Source organism: Rhinoderma darwinii, chromosome 1, assembly GCF_050947455.1.
Source record: "Rhinoderma darwinii isolate aRhiDar2 chromosome 1, aRhiDar2.hap1, whole genome shotgun sequence".
NCBI lineage: Eukaryota > Metazoa > Chordata > Amphibia > Anura > Rhinodermatidae > Rhinoderma > Rhinoderma darwinii.
In genome coordinates, this window is record NC_134687.1 from 232,871,839 (window position 1) to 232,895,106 (window position 23,268).

General features: G+C 43.1%; 1 protein-coding gene across 5 annotated transcripts in view; it reads right to left on the reverse strand.

The window, feature by feature from the left end:
• The window catches only part of TNKS (tankyrase), a 253,487-nt gene extending 230,466 nt beyond the window's left edge, over positions 1 to 23,021 (reverse strand). For 4 of the 5 annotated variants that reach the window (XM_075862280.1, XM_075862253.1, XM_075862247.1 and 1 more), the window contains exons 1-2: positions 22,252 to 23,020; positions 9,979 to 10,203 (exon numbers count right to left, since the gene is read on the reverse strand). In XM_075862280.1, the coding sequence (XP_075718395.1) occupies positions 9,979 to 10,203; positions 22,252 to 22,828 (802 nt within the window). In that variant the 5' untranslated portion in view covers positions 22,829 to 23,020. Of the gene's footprint in view, positions 1 to 9,978; positions 10,204 to 22,251 lie in introns of all 5 variants that reach the window. The other variant, XM_075862262.1, reaches the window with a different exon arrangement.
• Positions 23,022 to 23,268: the final 247 nt, after the last annotated feature.

Below are 23,268 nucleotides of genomic sequence, written 5' to 3' on the forward strand. Positions count from 1 at the left end.
TAGGGTTTAAATTGTATTTACTCTACGGGCAGTGGTAAAAGCTAGTAGGAACATCATCTTGAGTGTAAGAGTTTTACTAGTCAGAGTCTAGGGGCTCAAAAGTTGAGCCTGTCATGGCAGTGAGGACAGTATTTAGATCCCACGGTGAGACTGAAGATATAGTCTAAGGCGTGCACCTAGAAGCAGCTATCAGGAACCTCTTGACCAAGGGGTTTTCAGGTCAACTTGAAATCAAAAAAAGTAACTAAGGGCAGAAACTTGTACCTTCATGGTGTTCGGTTTGAGATTTTTGTCCAGCCAAACCATGAGAAAATCCCAAATCAAGGCGATATCAGGTTTGGCTAGGGGATTCTGATCTACACCTGCAAAAGTGAGAAACGCACTCAAAATCCTTAAGGTCTCAGAAGTAACCTGCTTCCTGCAAGCTAGTAAAGTGGAAATGACAGTTTCTGAGAACCCTCTCTTCTGGAGAATCATCCTTTCAGCTTCCATACAGTAAGGTGCATCTTGGAGACATTGGGGCAAACTACTGGGCCCTGGGACAGGAGATCTGGTCGGTCTAGGAGAATCCATGGCGGAGCAGGACATTTTTCTCAACCATGTGAACCAGGGTCTGTTCGGCCAGAAGGGAGCAATTAAGATGACTGAAGCCCTGTCCTCCCCGATTTTCTGTAATACCCTTGGTAACAGACATAGGGGGGGGGGGCACAACCTAGTTTCGAACTCCAGCATCGGGAGAGTGCATCCACCGCAACTGGATAATCCGTGGGGTCTAGGGAGAAGAATCTGGTAACTTTCCTGTTTTCTTTTCCCGGCATAATTTCAAGACCATTCCGACTGTAGTAACCGATTTATGGAGCAGAAACTGACTACCCGATTGTCCTTTCCCCTGAGGTGGACTGCTGAAAGGGATAATAACTAGTTCTGCTAAGGAAAATATCCCAGTAGATAACTCCACCAATGGGTTTGATCCTGTACACCCCTGATGATTTAAGTATGCCACTGAATTTGTATTAAAGTCGATTTTCTACATTTTCCCTCGGTATGGTGTCTTTCAGGGCTTGAAAGACCGCCACAAGCTCCTTAAAGTTGGAAGACATCAAGGATGTTGGATGGTCCCATTGACCCTTAAGGTAGAAGGAGTTTGCAGTGGGCTCCCCAAACCCAGGGGCTCGCATCCGTAGTTATATTAAGTGTTGGTAATGTTACCCACGAAACCCCTCTTGAGATTCTCGCTGTTACATAGTTAGTACGGTTGAAAAAAGAGACATGTCCATAAAGTTCAACCAAGGGATGGGAAAGGGGAAGGTAAAATGTCTACACATTGATATAGGAGCTGATATTTTTTCATTCTAGGAGATGATCTACTGTCCCTGCTGTGACCAGCTCCTGCGGTAGGCTATCCCAGTCTTACAGTTCTCACAGTAAAAAAAAAAAAAAAAAAAAAAAAAAAAAAATTCCAGGGCGACTTGTTTCGCAGCTGATCTAGCAGACAGGTAGACCGACTCCACAGAAGCATCGGCTAAAAAGTCTGTTGTCTGTGGCTATGTTCACCCGCACAAGTTAAAACGGCTGAAAATTACAGAGCTGCTTTCAGCAGTTTTTGAATCCGAAAAGGTTTTTTTAAGGTTTTTATTTTTAGCTGTTTTTCTATAGTCTATAAAAAAACAGGTCCAAAAAAGAAGTGACATGCTCCTTTTTACGTGCCGTTTTTTCATGCACCGTCTTTTAAAATGGCGGCGTAAAAAAAAAAAAAAAATGCCCCATCTGACCTAAACGCACTTTTTTTCCAATGATTTCAATAGGAAGGTGTTTGTCGGCATATCAGCAGCATTTTTCGATGCGTTTACAGCCAGAAATACGTCTGAAAACACTGCGTGTGAACATACCCTTAGATAGAACAGGGAGGGAGGAAAAAAGATCTGCTCTCTAGAGGTTGAGTCTCTTACATGTAGTTCGAATTGTGAGATCCAAATTTTTAAGATCTAGCCACACAGATAGATGCAATACCAGACTTTAAGGCCCCGGCAGAGGTTTCCCAAGTTATTTTCAAAAAATAGTCTTATAGTGCTTTACTATCCATAAGATCAGAAAGGGATCCTAGATCTTCAAAGGGTGAGGCGTTTTTTCTAGACTGGGTATGTGGCCTTTTTAATATCATCAGGCTTCCTGACCAGCGAATGGGATGCATCTCCAGAGGTACTGTCATAGGTGAAGGGGTGAAACCCCTTTAAGAAATTTGCACGTAATAGACATCATGTGCATTTAGCCTTATAGACGTGTCTGTCCAATAAAAAAAAAAAAAGAAGCTTATATTGTTAATATTATATAGGCAACACATGTCCCTACCTCTACAAGAAATCACTAACATTTATGTGGCTCATATGCAAGATAAGGAAGATACATAGTTACATGTAAGCCACTGCTAGTCACTCACATGTAAAGGGAGTGTAAAGGAGGCAACTATTGTTGCCGTGGGGGAAATTAGGCAGTCCCGTTTTTTGGGCCATCTAGCTGAAGGGCGCCTGTGCCCATGGGTTACTGTATGCATCACTACCAAACTTCCTGGTTCACATGCCCTGGCATTAAAGGGGGAGGGGGTGTTGGAAAAATGCACATTACCTGAGCTGGCAGTAGTATAGAAGACTTCAATAGGTTAGTTTTCAACTGGAATTGTGACACAGAAAAGAAAAAGGAGCAGGAACATGTAGAACACTATGAGAAGCTTAGTTGGGAGTTTTTTCTTCTGTGCATTTAAAGAGGCTCTGTCACCAGATTTTGCAACCCCCATCTGCTATTGCAGCAGATAGGCGCTGCAATGTAGATTACAGTAACGTTTTTATTTTTAAAAAACGAGCATTTTTGGCCAAGTTATGACCATTTTTGTAGTTATGCAAATGAGGCTTGCAAAAGTCCAAGTGGGTGTGTTTAAAAGTAAAAGTCCAAGTGGGCGTGTATTATGTGCGTACATCGGGGCGTTTTTACTACTTTTACTAGCTGGGCGTTCTGACGAGAAGTATCATCCACTTCTCTTCAGAACGCCCAGCTTCTGGCAGTGCAGACACAGCCGTGTTCTCGAGAGATCACGCTGTGTCGTCACTCACAGGTCCTGCATCGTGTCGGCACCAGAGGCTACAGTTGATTCTGCAGCAGCATCAGCGTTTGCAGGTAAGTAGCTACATCGACTTACCTGCTAACGCCGATGCTGCTGCAGAATCAACTGTAGCCTCTGGTGCCGATGTGTCCTCGCTCGTCCGACACGATGCAGGACCTGGGGAAGTGACGTCACAGCGTGATCTGCCAGAAGCTGGGCGTTCTGAAGAGAAGTGGATGATACTTCTCGTCAGAACGCCCAGCTAGTAAAAGTATTAAAAACGCCCCGATGTACGCACATAATACACGCCCACTTGGACTTTTAAACACACCCACTTGGACTTTTGCAAGCCTCATTTGCATAACTACAAAAATGGTCATAACTTGGCCAAAAATGCTCGTTTTTTAAAAATAAAAACGTTACTGTAATCTACATTGCAGCGCCGATCTGCTGCAATAGCAGATAGGGGTTGCAAAATCTGGTGACAGAGCCTCTTTAATGTTTAATCCAAAAAGGAGACCTAAAATAAACTCCAGATTTCTGCATGTGTGTTGCAAAGTTAAAGGAAGTCGGTCATCACATTTTTACCTCCCAAACTGCGAATATCGCTATATAGGGAAGGATGATCGTTTCTCAAACATACTCACGTTGCCCGTCAGCCATTTAAGAACCATTAAAAAAATAAAAAAAAGTGTGTTTATTCCTCTGGGTGCTGTATGCAAATGAGCACTGAAGGGTCCTGCAATCTACATGGCTTCTGCTTAGAATGCAGTACACCTCCTGGGTTGCAGGACCCTCCAGTGCTCATTTGCATACAGCGGCCAGAGGAATAAAAGCACTTTTTTAATGGTTCATGATGGCTGACTGGCAACATAGGTATTTTTGAGAAACTATCATCCTTCCCTATATAGCGGTATTAGCGGTTTGCGAGAGGAGAACGTTATCAGACTCCCTTTTAACGTAGTGTTCTTTTTGGTGTGGATATGCTATGCAATTTTACATGAAAAAGTATTTGTACTTCTAATCATAGAAATCCCCACAGAGAAATCGATATAGAATGTTTAATAAGAAAAAACATCAGTTATTGTAACTAACAATAGAATTCTGAAGATATTTAAAAATAAAATGGGAACATTTTCATCTCATCCTCAAAACGTTTGATAAATTGTAGCCACAGAAAGCGATTACAAGTTTCTCCCAACATCATGCTTCAGCAGATATACAGACAAGGAGAATGATAAAAGCAGCAAGTGTGGGGATGGAAAGAAAACAAAAACTCCTTTATACTTGTGAATTAGCATTGGATCAGCATACTCCCACCACAAACTGCCAGCTAAACTTGTAGACATTTCTGCACTGGTTTCTAATCCGGGGAAACTGCTGAATACTTCAGCACTTCCTGTTCCTATTGTGTGACTACAAAAGAGGAAATTTAATGGTCATTTCCTACTTCAAGAATAACGGAATTGTTAAGTGACGTAGGGGAAAAGTAAGGAGAACCACACTAAAAATCAAAGCCATAATACAGGTACAGTATTGCTAGGAAAAGAAGATTTTAGGCAAAAAAATAATTTTTTATATATATATATATATATATATATATATATATATATATATATATATATATATATATATATATGACACACTTGAACAAGTACAAACACACATCCAAAGTACAATAAGGCCCTGTTCACACTTTTTGGCAAGCATTGAAGCGAATGCAAGGACCGCGGGCAAAAAAAAACCGGTCAGAAACTAGCGTTTCGGGTTTTTCTGCCTTCAATTGACCTCAATAGGAGGTGAGAGGCGGAAACCACAGAAGCCGCCCGGGGAGGGCCTCTGCCTCCCATTGAAATCAATAGGGGGCAATGCAGACGCAGTTTCCGCATTAAAATCAGCGTCAAACTTAAAGGCATTTAAAACCTTGTTAGCACAACTAGAAAAATCCATCCCATGGATCTAAAGCACTGTTCACATTAGGTTTATAGCATTCCATCATATACCCCGATGGAAGGCTGAAACGTATCCCATTGAATAAAGTAATACAGTGGGATATGTCGCACGAACCCCGGGGGCGGGGCACTACCTGAAGCGCAGTGCCTGGGGAAGTTCAGGACGTCACGGTCCATATATAGACCGTGATGTCAGGAGCTGCAATGCTAGAGTCTCCAGTCAGAGCTTCGCAAATGCTCTGGCCGGGAAACCCGTTCCTGGCAAAGCCCTTGACATCACTGGCTAAATATGGTGCAGGAGGAAAGGGGGGGATGGGACCACTAAAACATTCAAAAATCATATTTTCCATGCCAAAAGGTGTTGATAGACTATAAACCCTCTGCCCTCTACTGTCCCTGTCTACTCAGCATCAACCTATTAACTTTTTGTACTCCAGGTAACCACCAACTTGTAAAAATTAACTTTTTCATGTCAAAAGGTGTCCATAGCTTTTAAAAGCACTAGTATCGTGAACATACTAAATCAGCTGTTAAAATGTGACTAAAAACTTTTATAAAGCAGAGAAATAGCTTCCTAAAAATACAAAAATGCTTCCATCACAAAGTACATATTGTTAATAATTTAGTTGGATAAAATTTTAAACGATGGAAATCCCAATAATAAATGTGGAAATTGGATGGAAAAGGTTGTATAAGGACCACTATAACAGCGTATGAAGAACCTAGAGAGAAGCTCCTCAGAGATAAATCCCTATGAAAGACTTAGTATTCCAGTTTAATTTGCAAAATTTAGTTTTTTTTCCCCATTTTCCACTGGCCTGTATAATGGCGCTCTTTACAACCTCGGTCGTTGATAGAGAATGGTGCACGAGGTCTCAAAGAGCGCCATTATACAAGCCAGTGGTAGCACCATGTGACTGATGAAGATCTGAAGACTGAAACGCTACGTTATTGGCTACTTATTTACCGTATACAATATAAACAAAACAATTTTGCAAATTAACTCTTTTAGGGACCGCCCATCGTCTTTTGACGGCAGGCGGTGCATGTCCTTAGTCTACAGCGACATCTTTTGGCATCGCTGTAGAAGAGGCCGATGAGCGCTCCTTTGAGCTCATCCTCTAAGCAGGAGCTGTAACTTACAGCTCCTGATCTTAGAGAAGCCTCCTGAACACAGCTGGAATCGGAAAACATTCGGACCCCAGCTGTTTAACCCTTTAATTGCCGCGACAAGGTCAAAAGGAACTCCCCGTTTTGATCTAGTCATTGAAAACCCGGTGACGTGATCAAACACTGGGGAATCCCTCTGCAGTCAGCCCTGGGGACCTACAAAAGACCCCAGGGCTGTCTGTTCAGTAAGCCTGCTGTTCGGGCACACTATGTGCTGCCCTAACAGCAGCCTGTGGTATAGTGACACAGTATAATCTATTAGCACACAAGAGTATGCTAATACATTACAAGTAAAAAAATAAAAAAAAAGTTATAAAGTTATCCCTTAATGTGATAAAAAAAAAAAAGTAACAAAAAATAATAAAAAGTCATTTTGCATAAAACATTTTATTGCCCCTACATTAAATAAAAACAAAAAAACACATGTTAATCTAAAACGACCGTAATAACCTGGAGAATTAAGCGAATAGGTTATCGTGAAACGTGAACGGGATAAAAAATAAAGAAAGACGATGCAGAGAATATTCACGCCGTAAAAGTATTTTTTTTCTACCTCCAAACTCTGAAAAAAAAAAAATTTCTCCCGCATAAAACAAGGCCTCATGAAAAAATAAAAAAAGTTATGGCTGCAGAGGTAAAAACTGAAAAATGTAGCTGGTCATTAAGACCTTTTCAGGCCCGGTCACTAAGGGGTTAAATTGGAGTGCTACGTCTTTCACAGGGATTCCGTTTTGGCGTGGTAGCCTACTTGTGAACCCTAGACTACAGTGTACTAGAGAATTAGAATACCACCTTAGAAATAAGGGATTAATTGGACATTTTCCTTGTGATTTTTAATCATTAACAAACTTGCAAAGTAAAACTGAAGTCTGCCAATAGCTGCTGTTAACGCCAATGTTCTAAGGGTTTGAACACTCTTTGAAAGAAATCGGTTGAGGCCTTAAAACTGCTGACAAAGCGATGGAGAGGAGGGGACCTTGTAAATAAACCTTTTGTCTCGGTCATGCAAATTGCATGAATGAGAAAAGTAGGTTTTATTTCCCTGGCGCCCCGATCGCAAGTGCCACTAAGACGGGCACTTGATATGCAAGTGCTCCTGTATTGCGCGCTGCCAGCCCTGCGCCTCTCATCTGACAGCTCTAGCGGTCTCCTGATTGGCCGCTAGTGCTGTCATTTGGAGGAGAGAGCATTGATTTTGCATGACCGAAAAAAAAAAAAAGTATACTTATAATACCCGTCCTCTCATCGCTCGGTCAGCGGCTTTTTGAGGCCTAAAGACTGCGTACATAGCACATTTGCAACATGATGAATTTAATACATGCATGCAGTTTTTCTTATAATTTATTATCTCTTAATGAGCAAAAAAAATCTGTCACTTTTATTTACAGACAGCATATTATATTTAAAGAGACTGTCACCACATTATAAGTGGCCTATATTGTACATGTGATGTAATGCAGATTACAGCAGTGTTTTCTATTCAGCAAAATGATCATTTTTGACGGAGTTATGACCTATATTAGCTTTATGCTAATGACTTTCTTAATGAACTGGGCGTGTTTTACTTTTTGGTCAAGTGGGCGTTGTGGAGAGAAGTGTATGATGCTGACCAATCAGCGTCATACACTTCTCCCCATTCATTTATAAAGCACATAGCGATATAGCTATATCGCTATGTGCAGCCACATAAACACACTATAATGTTACTGCAGTGTAATGAGTGAATATACATTACCTCCAGCCAGGACGTGATGTTTATTCAGAATTCTGACACTTCGCTAACAGAATCCCGACCCCACAGCACAGCAAGCGTAATCTCGTTTGAAATGACAGTTTGCAGCGTAATCTCGCGAGATTACACTTGCTGTGCTGTAGTGTCGGGATTGTATTAGCGAAGTGTCAGAATTCTGAATACACATCACGTCCTGGCTGGAGGTAATGTATATTCATTATCAGGACACTGCAGTAACGTTATAGTGTGTTTGTGTATGAGGCTGCAGATAGTGATATAGCTATATCGCTATCTGCAGTGTAAATGAATGGAGAGAAGTGTATAACACTGACTGGTCACTGATTGGTCAGCGTCATACACTTCTCTGTACAACGCCCACTTGGTCATATAGTAAAACACGTCCAGTTGTCCATTAAGAAACTCATTAGCATAAAGCTAATATAGGTCATAACCGTCAAAAATGATTGTTTTTCTAAATAAAAAACACTGCTGTAATCTACATTACAGCGCTGATCATATTATGTACAAGATAGGCCACTTATAATGTGGTGACAGAGCCTCTTTAATGTTTAAAGCCAATACAAGGTATCTACTGTTTGACTGAAAAGGGTAATTTCTTTTATTTGTGGGTATTGTCCATTTCCAGGCAGCATTATTGAAAGACTAAAATAGACCATAACCCAGTTAAGGTCTGATCATAGATAGAGATAAAAATGAGAAAAGTGCATTAGTATTTTCAGATCTTGCTTATCCTTAGATTTGCCACTATTATGCGCTATTCCAGGCACAGCTTATTGAGTAGGCAGGAACAGTTCCTAAATCCACATGACTAAGTTATATCACCTAGATGAAAGCTTTATGTTGTGAATTCACTGCCTATACAGTACATAGAGCTTATCCAACTACTACTTAAAGAGGCTCTGTCACCAGATTTTGCAGCCCCTATCTGCTATTGCAGCAGATAGGCGCTGCAATGTAGATTACAGTAACGTTTTTATTTTTAAAAAACGAGCATTTTTGGCCAAGTTATGACCATTTTCGTATTTATGCAAATGAGGCTTGCAAAAGTACAACTGGGCGTGTTGAAAAGTAAAAGTACAACTGGGCGTGTATTATGTGCGTACATCGGGGCGTGTTTACTACGTTTACTAGCTGGGTGTTCTGATGAGAAGTATCATCCACTTCTCTTCAGAACGCCCAGCTTCTGGCAGTGCAGATCTGTGACGTCACTCACAGGTCCTGCATCGTGACGGCCACATCGGCACCAGAGGCTACAGTTGATTCTGCAGCAGCATCCACGTTTGCAAGTAAGTCGATGTAGCTACTTACCTGCAAACGCTGATGCTGCTGCAGAATCAAGTGTAGCCTCTGGTGCCGACACGATGCAGGACCTGTGAGTGACGTCACAGTGCTGCACTGCAAAAAGCTGGGCGTTGTGAAGAGAAGTGGATGATACTTCTATACACAACGCCCAGCTCGTAAAAGTAGTAAACACGCCCCGATGTACGCACATAATACACGCCCAGTTGTACTTTTACTTTTCAACACGCCCAGTTGTACTTTTGCAAGCCTCATTTGAATAAATACGAAAATGGTCATAACTTGGCCAAAAATGCTCGTTTTTTAAAAATAAAAACGTTACTGTAATCTACATTGCAGCGCCGATCTGCTGCAATAGCAGATAGGGGTTGCAAAATCTGGTGACAGAGCCTCTTTAAGAACAGCTAAGATCACAAACTGAATAAATAGTTCAGTATGTAACCAATTTAAATAGAAGTACAATCAAAAGGATAGATTATATATAAATATAGAATCCTTTATTTTCACAAAAAAAAGGAGCAGTTGCCCTTAGCAGTCAGATTTCTTCTTTCAGATATTTCAACTTAGTGAGCAACGTACCACCTTTTGCCATGCAGGATACCAAATGCTTTCAGAGTCTTGCTTTTTCTCACCCAAGTGAAAGACAAAGATAATGTAACACAGTTGCCATGAAGAGATCATATAGACCGCCCATCTCAGTATGTACTCACCTATACAAACATCTATCTTTCCCTTAATTGCTGCTTCATGTAGAGGAGTATAATTCCAATTGTCTCTGGCATTAGGGTCTGCACCCTGGCAAAGCAGAAGGGTCACAACTTCGGCATGACCAAAGGAACAAGCATTGTGCAGTGGAATAAGACCGCCATCATCTCTAGCATGAACGTTCGCACCAGTCTGCAGCAGATGCTCCACAACGTCTTTTCTTCCAAATCCTAGGACAGTTTCAAGAAAAGAAAAATAAGGAACAATTTAATTACCAATGTACCTATATTATTCCGCTTAAAAAAACCAAAAACATTAAAATGTCATATTAGGCAAATAAAAAAATAAAAAATATTACAAAAAATTCCACAGGGGATTTAGGAGAAAATCAATACAATGCTAATGCACAAACCTTCACCACAATGAGCACTCAAAATGTTGTAGTAAGAACCTGGTAGGGCAGAATTGTCAAGTTAACAATTAGAAATAGCACCTTTGTAATAGACTTTTATAATAAAAAAAAAAAAATTGTTTAGGCTTCGCTCACATCTGCGTCGGGGTTCTGTCAGACCTTTCAGTTTGTCTCAGTTCCGTAAGGCTTCAGTTTTTTAGGCGGAATCAATAGCGTAGTTGAAAAACGGAGACCTGATTTTTTGTTCAGTATTATTTATTTGTGTTTTCGAAATATGCCCTTTACCTTGTTGTAAAAAACTTTCAATAAAATTTGTTGAAAAGAAAAGAAAAACGGAGACCTTACGGAACGGAGACAAACGGAAACCATTAGCAACGGAAGCATTACCATTGAAATCAATGGTAATGCAAACGGAAAGAAATATGGTTTCCACTGACAAAAAGGTCTGACAGTACCCATGAACAGAACCCCGACGCAGATGTGAACAAAGCCTAAGGCCTCATGCACTCGACCATAGCCGTGTGCACGGCCCGTGATTGTGGCACGAACGGCTGCGGAGTGTCAAACACTCCGCCCGCAAATCATGGACTGTGCACACAGACTTCAATGAGCCCGGACCGTATAATGACTTGTCCTATCTTTTTGCGGTGAGTTTCCGGCCAATCCACTTACCGTGGAAACGGTCGTGTGCATGGGTCCAAAAAAAAAGAAAGAGTCCGCAATTCACCCGCAGATTTGCGGGTGAATTGCAGCCGCAAAAACACGTTCATGTGCAGGAGGCCTTAGTTTCTGTTCTGCAGCTTCTATGTATTCACTGTACATAGAATTTCTCGAGTAGATTGGTCAACCAAATTAGTCGGTGAGCTGATCTGGCAGCTCCTGGGTAACACTGGCACCACATCAAACCCTCACCGTATTATCGATCGTTCGTCCCCATACAGTTACGCATCGGCCCGTGTTAACGAGCGACTTGTTATATTGTCAATCAGCGATCGTTATGTGCAGAAATCTGCCAACCCACCTTAAGTTCAATGCAATTTCTCAATACATTTCGGTACATGCACTTAAAGCAAACCTCCAGTCCTCCAGCCTAGTTCTCGGTTCCCGTTGTATTCTATCCAAGATGGCTGCCGCTGTCTCGGACTTGCATAGGACACACCACCTTCACTGCCCTCTAATGGACCAGCGCGGATGACGTCAGCGCTGGTCCATTGCTACTGACACTTCCCCTGCAAGATACCCGCAGGGGAAGTGTCAGTAGCGATGTACCAGCACGGACATCAGCGCTTGTCCATCAGAGGGCAGTGACGGAGGAGCCCTGTCTCAGACTTGCAGACTATGCTACCTACGCAAGTCTGAGACAGCGGCGGCCATCTTGGAGACAACAGAGAGAGGAGAACCAAAAGGGATGGACACTAGGTAGGACCCATGCACACGACCGTAGATTTCGTCCGTAATTACGGACCCATTCATTTGTATGGCCGACAGACACCTTCCCGTATATTTACGGGAAGGTGTCAGTGCCGTAGAAAAGCTCTGCAAAAATAGGACATGTCCTAGTTTTTGCTTATTACGGACCATGCTCCCATACCTTATATGGGAGCACGGCCTGCAAATGTGGACGGCCATCAGCGCCCGTAATCACGGACCGTGATTACGTGCACGGTCGTGTGCATGGGGCTTAAGTAAAAAAATCATTCTATGATTGTTGGTTGTTTTTTTGGGGGGGGGACTGGAGGGTCGCTTTAAGACGGAGGACAAAATGCCAAAAAGGAATGCGTGACCCTGGCCTTAGACTTTTTCAAATTAAACCACCTTAGTGATCAGCTGATCGCCACAGGTCAGGGTTCAGAAATCCCCGGCAATCAGCTGTTATCACTGGGAGAAGTTAAAGCTGGCCGCACATTTCCCCTGCAGAGGAAAAAGGAAGGGAAATGTAATATTACAGAGTGCCAACGAAAACAAAAAGCCATCTATGTAATTCAAGGACAGGCCAAGTTTGCCAGAACACAAGCAGCTGATACTTGGCCACTGATCCCTCTGAGCCAGAGCAGAAGTCAGTCTCTATAGCAGGGGCCACTTCAATGACATTTATATGCCGTAAGAGGACATATGGATAGGAGTTTTCTTGTTGAGACAAACCTTTACTCGAAGGTATCTATTAAATACCCTAAGGAAGACAAAACATCTAGTGCTTACAAAATTGCCGAAGACACGGCCACATGGTCTATTTTGGCAAATCAGCTGAAAGGGCCAATTAAATTAGCTATATGCCATGTTTGGTTATGGAACACAGAATGAGAATCTGTTAGATACCCTGTTAACATGTACGATGGATACCAACGGCACTAGTAGTAGTTTACAATGGGGTTCGATGGGTTCTGCTGTGGTGTCCGTTGATTTGGCAGGAAAAATAGCTAATGTTCTTCCAATGAAATCTAGTGTTACTGACAATGTAGGTCTCAAACAGAGCACCTGATAGGGGTGTGAACATAGCCTGAAAAAGGTCTATTAGGGTGGCAGATACCCTATCAAAAAGTGGTTTCACAGAATTAAAATACCCATAGAGTATGTTCAGACGACTAAACAATGTTGTAGATTTGCCCGAAATTTAGCGGGAGAAATCCAAGGCTGACCCCTGGATTTGTGCATCAGATTTGCACGTGGCAAGGTTCAATTCATGAAATGTAATTTAATTTTTCACCACGACATTGATTTTCAAATCTGCGCTGTATGAGCTACTGGGCGGATTCATGGTGAAAACAATGAGACATGGATGGAATACAAGTGGATTTTAGTACGGAATCCACGTTGGAATCTGTGTGAACAAGGCCTTCGGGTACTTACATCGTAGATTTTTCACAGCGAACCTGCATGCAACAGGTTTTTCTGTGGATTCACAACAAATTTCACTGCTAAGTTGAAGAGAGTAAAATCTGCGGTGAACATCCGGATAAGAATGAGCATGCTGCAGATTTCCAAGCGGAAAATGTTCAACGGCATGTAAATTACTTTGCTCATCCACTTACAACAGTCTTCCACTGCTGATTTTCCACCCACAAATCCAGATGGAAAGTCAGCAAAAGATCTGCTAGGTGTGTAGATACCCTTATTGTAAATAGAACAATAAAACCTGGACGACAAAGCATGGGTATAAATGGGACATGAAGTCTATCAGAAGCTGCCCATAAAAGTAAAAGGCAGAGACGTAATCCCAAAAACCAGAGCAGATTCAATGAAGTACAAAATGTACCGACTAATCTCTTTATTACCAGAATCACAGTAAAAAGCATCGAAATGCATCGAAATGATACGTCTGAGCTCAGGTTCACTATTCATCCATACCAATCACATAATGCCTTAAAGTGTATGAATTTTAGACTAAAAGCAGCTTTATATGATCTGAATGGTAACATGTACATTCCAGTGTTCTGTCCTTATAAAAGAAGGTTTAGGGGGGAGTTCACGAGTTTGACGCTGAAACCGTGCTGCAAAACGTGCCAAAAAACTGCCGAAAATGGCTCACATTGATTTCAATGGGAGGCGGGGGCGTTTTTTTTTTCCTGCTGCCCTCTGTCACCATGGTTTGGTTTGATTATAGGGCCTCTCGTGAATTGTTTAAGGGCGAGACTATGGGTAGTTGGATTTAAAGCGTACCTATTCAATTAGGTGACTTCAGAATTATCTGTCAATACTGTATGTGTGTAATTGAGGAATAACACTATATCTGGCCATTATAGGACTTGTATCCTGCATTTTTTAGCAGTTTTCTCCTCTCCAGGTTCTCTCGCTAATTCTCAGTTTTCTCTGATCTAGTGGGTGGAGCCTAACTGCCATCATGTCTCCTATACACTGCACAAAGAGAAGAATCGTATTTGCCTATCTTTATCTATAACATATACAAAAGCAGAAACATGGAGGAGATTATACAGCAGTAAAGAGCAGTGTAGCTGTGAATACAGTACTGGGGTGAGATAAAACACTAACTAGGAAGCTGCAGCACCATCTGTGTGTGTCTCACTCCCCCCATTTCTCTGCCGCCCCCCCCCCCTCCATAAACTTCTATGGGCAGTTTCAACCTGATCCTTCAGTGAGTAGATAGTCCCTTTTATCTTGAAGACAGATTTAGCAGTAAATTCAGAGTAAGTGTACAATAAGGAGGGGAGGGGGGCTGATAAGTGAAGATGCCATATTCTCTAATAAGATAAATTATAAAGTTTCTTATATTTGCTTGCACTATTTACGCAAAGTTTGTTGAAAAGTAAATGACCATTTATGGCTGCGTAAAAGGAAAAAAATTGCACTATTTGCTGCTCATATTCTACTATTCCTGGGTTCCTATAGTTCCAATGATACGATTACAGTTTGTGAATTTGTCCTGATTATGGTGCCAATTGATGAGATATATAGCCAGGGTGGACTCATTCAACTATTTGAATGATAATAGCTCGTTAATGCTACAATATTCTGGGAGACTGAATGTTTCCGCTCTATTGCAGATTGTTAGAATTTGGAGAAAATTTCATTTGGGAATGGCAGCGAGGGTTGCCCAGACCAAGATGATCTTGTTGCCCAAGTTCTTATTTGTCATGGTTATTAGTCTATTGCGAAGGTATTTAGGTAGAGAAGGTATTTAAAACAATAGACAGTTGCTTACAGAACTAGTCTGGAGGGGTAAGCGACCCAGAATAAAAATAGAATGAACTGAAAAGATCAATATATAAGGGAGGGGTAGTTATTGCAAGTATAAAGCAATACTTTTTGGCAGCACAAACTAAGAATATTGTTGAATAGGATGAGAGGAATTCTGGGGCAATTTCTGAGGAAGAAACTGTTAATTGTTTCTGGTTGCTACACTAAGGCGGGATTCACACGACAGGGTCCCGCCCGAGTGTCGGCCGGTAAAACCGGCCATTTTGCCCGGCCGGTTTGCATAAGGTTTTGCATCCGTTCCGGGCCGGGCAGATCTGGACAGTGACATCAGCGGCAACTCCTGAAGGGGAATCCCCATGTGTTCGGGGATTCCGCTTCAGGAGTTTCCCCTGATGTCACTGCCCAGATATGGACAGAGACATCAAGTGCTCTGTCCAGGAGCGGAATCCCCGAAAACACTGGGATTCCGCTCCTTCAAGGAGCTAAAGTGGGGCTAGCACATCATAGAGCGGGGAGATACCTCCCTGCTCTGCTATAGTTGCGTCGATACAGTAGTAGCAGCCGCAGCAGCTGCTAGCGGTGCCGTGGAAGGTGTCGCCGGGCCAAGGCGCTTTTAAAACAAGCAGGGGAAGGGAGCCAGCGCAGCGCTCCCTCCACCTGCTGTACACCCCGGCCCTGCAATACAGTCTCCAGCGTAGCCATTCGTCCGAATGGCAGCAACTCCTCCTCCTCACATGCACTCTGCGCTGTGAGGAGATAGAGCGCAAGCGACGGTTAACCCGGCCATCACTCTGGACACATTCCGGTGATGGCCGTGTATTACCCGGCCCCATAGACTTCTATGGGAGCCGGGCGGCCGGGTACCCGGCCGAAAATAGAGCATGTCCTAATTTTTGACGGCCGGTTTTCCCGGCCGTCAAAAAATCGGTCGTGTGAATAGCCCCATTAGGGGTCTATTATTCCTAATGCAGCCGGGTGCCGGCCGATTTATGAACGGCCGGCACCCGGCCGGGAAACCCTGTCGTGTGAATGAGGCCTTAGGGTTTGTCCACACACAACGGAGTCGCTTCAGAAAATTTCTGCAGCGATTCCATTGAAAGTTGCAGACTTTCCGCTACAGCAAAAATGCAACATTTCCTGCGCTTTTCACGACAGAAAACGGTGCGTAAATTGCTGTGTTTTTCACAATGCTGGGAGATGGTGATATCTCCTCTGAAAAACGCAGAAATTCTGTCCACATTATGCAGCAGGAATTGACACGCTGCGGTAAGAAAAGTACGCACCGCAGGTCATTTTAGGCTCCGAATTGTTACGCAGCGTGTGGATGAGATTTGTATTCTGCTATGTTTTCTCCACCCGCAATTCGGGACGGAAAAAACGCAGCATTTCAGCTGCGTGTGGACAAGCCCTAATACTCCTATCTTGGGCAAAACTAAAAATTCAATTGATTTTTTTTTTCTTTGATTTTTTTTTAGCAAATACAAATTTTGGAAATGCAAAAGGGATTCTCAAATTTAAATGATTTTCTAAATTAGTTGTGGATTATTGTATTGGTTGTAAAGTTGTATCGTATTTAAATTTTATTCAATTTAAAGATGCTCTGGGCAAAGTACAAGAAGCAAATTTGAGAAGAATATGATGAAAATCCCATGGAAAAATTATTGAAGGTGATAAGATCTGGGAGAAAAGGTAGACTAAGGCCTTATTTACACATCCGAGGTGCATGCGTGCTCTGCGGGACGCGATGTCTCGCATCCCCCATAGAGGAGTCTATGGAGGGATGCGTGAAAAAAATAGAACATGTCCTATTTTCTCACAACGGCTGTGTGAACGGCCACATTGAATTACAAAAGGTTCGTGGGACGGCCAAGGTTTCAACGGCCGTCACACGGACGTTTAACACGCTCGTGTAAATAAGGCCTAAGATTTATAATATAATTGTGAATATCAAAACTGATAATGACAGCTTGAGACAAATAGTCTGGGCATAATGAATTATACAGGAAACCGCTAGAGCTGTCACTCAGAGTAGAGGGGCGGGGCTTGTAGCGTGCAGTGCAGGAGCGCGTGCACATCAAGTCCCGCTTTAGTAACACCTGCAATAGGCACGCTAAGTGAATCAAACATCATTTTCTCAGTCATGCAACATGCATGACCGAGACAAAATGTATGTTTAAGATGCCCCCCTCAGCCCAAATCACTCGGTCAGCAGATTTGAGACCTCAAAACTGCTGAAAGATTCTCTTTGAGAAGGTTGTCCAGTCTTCTGTAAAAGTGAATAAGCGAAGAAAAGCTTTTGCATTCAAATATTGTAAAAGCCAAGTTATACAAATTAAAATATTAACTTTTATTGGTTACTCTGATTCTTAAAGGGGTTGTCCAAATTTTATTTATTTCTTTACTTATTTGTAGAATAGGAAATCACTGTTTTCCAATATACATGTATTAGAAATTCTGCTCATATACATTTATTATAGAGCATGAAGCCCCTGTCATAGTAGAACTATGTAATGCACAGATTAGTCCTATGTAATGCATCCCACTAAACATGGCGTCAGTCATGTGACCCCCACACACAATCTGTTGGGGCAACATGGACTAAGTGAATAGGACTAATGGTGGAATAATGATAGACAATCGATCACTGTGCCTGTATTCACGGTCCCTAAATGATTTATAAAATAAACTGCCTCTTGGGGATGTTATGTTGTTAATAAAGTTATATTTAAAGAAAAAAAAAAAACAGAGGACACAGGGAGAAGAATGTAGAGCTGCTCCTCACAGACACTAACAGACATGATGATGAGATGTTGCTGTAGGTAGAAATACTTAATAATTTCTTCTCATCAATAACATATTATTCCCCTGTTATATACCTGGACAGTGTTACCTGAATGTCAGGGGTCACATAACTGCCCAGTTATCCTATGGGTACTTTTTTTATGGACTAATCTGGCTATACTTTTTTTTATTTTTAGACAACTGCACAGATATAAAAATGTGAGCAGAATTTTAAATACATGTATATTAGAAATCTGTATGATTTCCTATTCTATAAAAAATAAAAAAATAAAAAAGTGGACAACCCTTTTAAGTGACTTCCTCATTGTCACTAGGTTCTGAACCTGTCACTATGACAGATCTCATCTGAGTGAGGAATTGCATCTCAAAATGCCAAACAGAAAACAGAGGGCCTGAAAAGAAAGCAGTTCTTTCTTCTCTAGAGTCATATCTTCAGAGCTGCTGACTGGCTGAGAGGAGAACCATGTGACTCTAAACCACCAGGAAGCAATTTATTTACACACCCCCCATTTCACACTGGAGGGCAGTTTACATTCACTAGCTTATGGTACGAGTGTTTGCAAACTCCTCCCACAATTTCGACCGTCAACAGCAGGTGACGTTCAGAATGCAAGACGAGGACAACCTTTTCATAAGAAATGGAAGGGTCCATTAGGTTTACGAATATGCGTTTGCAGCGTATGTTCGGCATATGTGCAACTATAAGCTTAACGTGTCCATAGACTCCTATGTGCCCGACATGCCAAAAGAGTGCCCTCTTATCCGCTGGCCTGGTATTAGCTGGAAACCACAAAATTGTATGCCGTCTGGTATATGTTTTTTTTTAAGCAGTATATGGGCAACGCTTGCAACAGTCTTCAAAGGCATCCCTCGGATAACTACATAAACAGAGCCTTACTTTATTAAGATGCTACGATCTTGACTTTACTTGAACTTCGCAAAATACCCTTTAGGTCCCGTTCTGAAAATATATAAAGGAAGGCCTTAAAGTATCTCCTTTCCTGGATCCAAGTCTGGTTTTGGCTTTAAAAATGCATGAAAAATCAGCACCAGTACTACACTGTGCGGCCAAAGCCTAAGAGCTTGTCCACACGTAACTGAATTGCAGAAAAAAATTCTGCAGCATTTCCGATAAAACTAGCAGACAATCCGCTGCGGAAAAATCGCACCATTTCCTGCGTTTTTTTAATGCAGAAAATTGGTGCGGATTTCGCGGCCCTTTTTTTTTTTTTTTTTTTTTTTAAGTCTGTGAGATGGTGATATCGCCTTTGAAAAACTCAGCAATTCAGTCCACATTCCGCAGCAGGAATTGACATGCTGCGGAACCAAAAAAATTCACCGCAGGGGAGTTTCGGGACTGAAATATTACAGTGTGTGGATGAGATATGTAAAATCTCACCCACTTTGCTGCTACTGTATTCTGCTGCATATCTTCCGTCCGCAATTCTGAGGGAATACACGCAGCAATTCCGTTACGCGTTGACAAGCCCTAGGAGTGGATTCACACGTAGCAGACTTTGTTGCAGAAATTTCTGTAACAAAATCTGCCGCGTGTAAGTCCACCCAAACAGAGGGGAAATGGCTCTCACTGCTTTGGGGTTCACTATGGAGTCATACAGGGGCCTGTGATACTTCATCAGAGTTATAAGCTGTACAAGTTACCCCCACTCTGACAGCCACGATAGTGTGTGTATATAATAGGGATGTCTCGATACCAGAATTTGGACTTGGATACCGATACACCAATTCGATACTTTGCCAACAGTAATAAAAATAAAAAAAAGTTCTTCCATTTTCTGATGTGAGGCGCGAGGTGTGATGAATTTAACCGGTGAGGCACATGGAGGTTAAATTCATCACACCTTGTGCCCCACAATAAGTGATAGAAAGCAGTTTTTTTCTTTTTTTACAGCGTACAAATCATAAATGACGCAAAAAAATTGTTGTGCAGGTTATTACGGCCGCGCCAATACCGAATGTGTATGTTGTATGTATTGAGACTTATTTTAATGTTTATTGCAAAAAAGGTGTATGTATATTTATTTATTTTTTTCTAATATTACTTTTGTTTTTACTTTATTTTTAAACTTTAACTCCTTAATGACCGCCCACCGTCTTTTTGACGTCAGGCGGTGCGGGTCCCCAGCCTACAACGACGTCTTTAAAAAAAAAAAAAAGTCCCAAAAAAAAGGCATTATTTTGCATAAAATATATTTTATTGCCCCTACACTAAATAAAAACCTACACATAGTAGGTATCTATACGACCGTAATAACCTGAAGAATTAAATCGAATGGGTTATTTAGTGTGAAACCGGAAAAAAAATAAAACAGGAAAAACAATGCCAAGAATCGCTTTTTCCTATATTCACACCGTAAAAAAAATATATTTTTACCCCCAAACTGTGTGGGGGAAAAAAAAATACTATTTCTCTCGCATAAAACAAGGCCTCATAAAGCCACGTCAATTAAAAAAAAAAAAAAAAGTTATGGCTACTGAAAGGCAGAGCGGCAAAAACAGAAAAATTTAGCTAGTCATTAAAGGTCTTTTCAGGCCCGGTCATTAAAGGGTTAATGTACTGGCATATATCTATATTCCAGTACATTAGCCGGTGTACGGATAGTACACAGGCAGTTGTTAGGACATACCCAAGTATGCCCTAACAGGAAATCTGGTAAGACAAACCTGTGGTTCTTCAATGGACCCTGGGCTGTCTGCCCATATATGGTATGTTCCCTCAACCGCATCACAGGGATTCCTGTGATGCGATCCAAGCGGCACCCCCCCCCCCCCCGCTTTTCATTTTACCCTGAATGCTGCAGTCAGCTGTGATCGCAGCATTCAGGGGAATAGCGGCGGAGATGAGAGGTTTCTCTGATCTCCGCCGTTATAGAGCGGGGCTGCGGCTGTGTAATACAGTCATTGCCCCGCTCCTCACATTAAGTGCGCGCACGGTCAGCATGAGGGGATACAGCCGGCGCTGCACTAATGAGCGGCGGTTCAGACACGGAAGACAGAACATGGGGGTGTTTTGTAGTGTGCCCGCCATGTTCGGTCTTCAGTGTCACCGCTCATTAGTGCAGGGGATGCACAGTATCGAAGTTTCGATACATTGTGCATCCCTAGTATATAATAGTTATAATGGTGCACAGGACGAAAGACGTGAAGGAAGACGTGAAGCAAGTGCAGTAAGCAACTGTGCAGCAATTACTTAGGCCATGTTCACACTCAGGATTTTCAAAAGCAAATTTGCTCTGGACTTAAAGGGGTTGTTCACGACGGGATAGGTCATCGGTACATGATCTGTGGTGGTCTGACATCGGGAGCCTGCACCGATCCAGCAGCCTCCGGGCGCCAGACTTCTATACCGGAAGCAGTTGGCTCCGGTCATGGAATAGGAGCAGAGCTGCAGTTCGGCCCCTATCCAATGTACGGAGCCAACTGCTTCTGGCTCCACACTTGGCATACTGTGCAATAACATCTGGTGCCCGCAGACAACTGGAACAGCTGCTCCATGCGGGGTCCGGGTGTCGCACCGATCTTATACTGATTACCTATCCGGTGGATAGGTCATCAGTTGTCCGGTAGAGGACAACCCCTTTCAGTTTTCACTGTGTAAGAAACTCAGGATTTGCTGGCGCGATTTTATAGGCTACAGTGTACAGGAAGAGTACTAGGCCTGGAATGCTTTCATCCTGAAAACAATGAGTATTCCCATTCACTGACAGCAAACAGATCGGAACATAGTAGATTAGAAAGTTGCTGAACTATGAGTCCGCTGTATTCACGGGGAGCACTACCACTGCCCCTCTGCACAGTGACTGGCAGGCTGCTGCGTATTCATATATACACAGCTGCCAGCCAAATTCTGCGGAGAAGGGTGGGGGAAGGGGAGCTTTCCCTCCATGGATACAGCGGACTCATAACTAGGAGTCCGGTGTATTCTTTCAGCGCTCCTATTAGCCAAATGACAATGTTCTTGTGCCATTTTGGCTGCTAGGAGTACGGAGCTGCAGCATATTCAGCGGATAGATCCACCTTAACCACTAGGGCTGTTATTTAGCTTTCCTACACTACGGAATGACAAGTCTGTTATTGCCGTGATACATCTCTACCCCCCCCCCCCCCATTACTTAGCAGGTTTACTGCTCAGGCGTCCTCATTCTGGGCTAGTTCTTCCCATGTCAGTTCACAACTTTTCCAGTTTCCATATGTTCACATACAACGGGACAAAAAGGAATTCTGGGAAAATTGCTTTGACAAGCTGGACAAGTTTTCTTGCAGAAACATGACAGCTGCATCTAGTCACCGGTCAAGTCCTCCTAACCATCTGACCCATTCTAGAGGCAAGATGGCACACTACCCTGACATGTGCCCTCATTACTAGGTAGACTGACGGCCGCTCTCTGACCTGCTGCGAAGTGTAGAGGGGTAGACTTCCTCCCAGCCATGTCCTTGGCATTGACATTTCCCGGCTCCAACAGTCTGCGCACCCGGGACACGTCCCCGTTCCTGCACGCCTCGAACAGCTCCCGAAAAGCTCCGCTGACCGCACTCAGGGGCCCTCCAGGGCCTACACCGCCGCCTCCTCCCACGGCCCCGTTGTCTGGGCTCTCAGCCGGACTGCCCCCGGAGGACAGGCTGTTACTAGATGACGATGAACTGGAGCTGCTCCCGGAGCTGGGTGCTGGCGCTGGAGGAAGAGACGACGAGCTGGGCGACAACATGGCAGCAGCTTCGCCGGGAGGAGGAGAGAGGGGCCTGGGCAAGAACCCCGGCAAAGGAGATGCTTCTCCCTCAGGCTGAGAATCCGGGCCAAGGCGCTGGGAAGCTGGAGGCATCTCCGGGCTGCGAGGAGGGGACGGGAGCTCCGAGGTAAGCGGCGGCGAAGCTGCAGGAGGAGGAGAGGAGGACGGGGGAGGCTGCTGCTGCCCCACTGCTCCGGACACTTGTTGTTGCTGGGAGCGTCGGGAAGGCACGGCCGCCATTTCACAGCTGGAGTGCACGACCCCAGTCTCTGCTCCCCTGTTGCCCTCCGTGTACAATAATACACGGGACGACGGGGTCCTCACCCCCCTCTTCGGTCCAGTTCGTGCGGCCTGCGACAATAACCGAGTGCAAGCTGAACGAGTGACGTCGCCGACAGGGGCGGGACGAGCGAGGCGTAAACAAAAAATATTCCAACATAGGACCTGGAAGAGGTGGGGTTAAACCGAAAGGCGGGGCTACTCGTGACCGATTATGGTTGCTGCAAGTTCCGATTGGATGAAAATATTTCTGGGCGGGTCCAGGCGAGAATAATAGTATTGTTTTTTCTCGACACAACTTTATTGACAGTGTAATAAATTCTACATTGATTCATTATGGTAGAATGTTAATTCACACCTATGTTAATTACAGCCTTGCGATAGAACAAGTCTTGTAACAG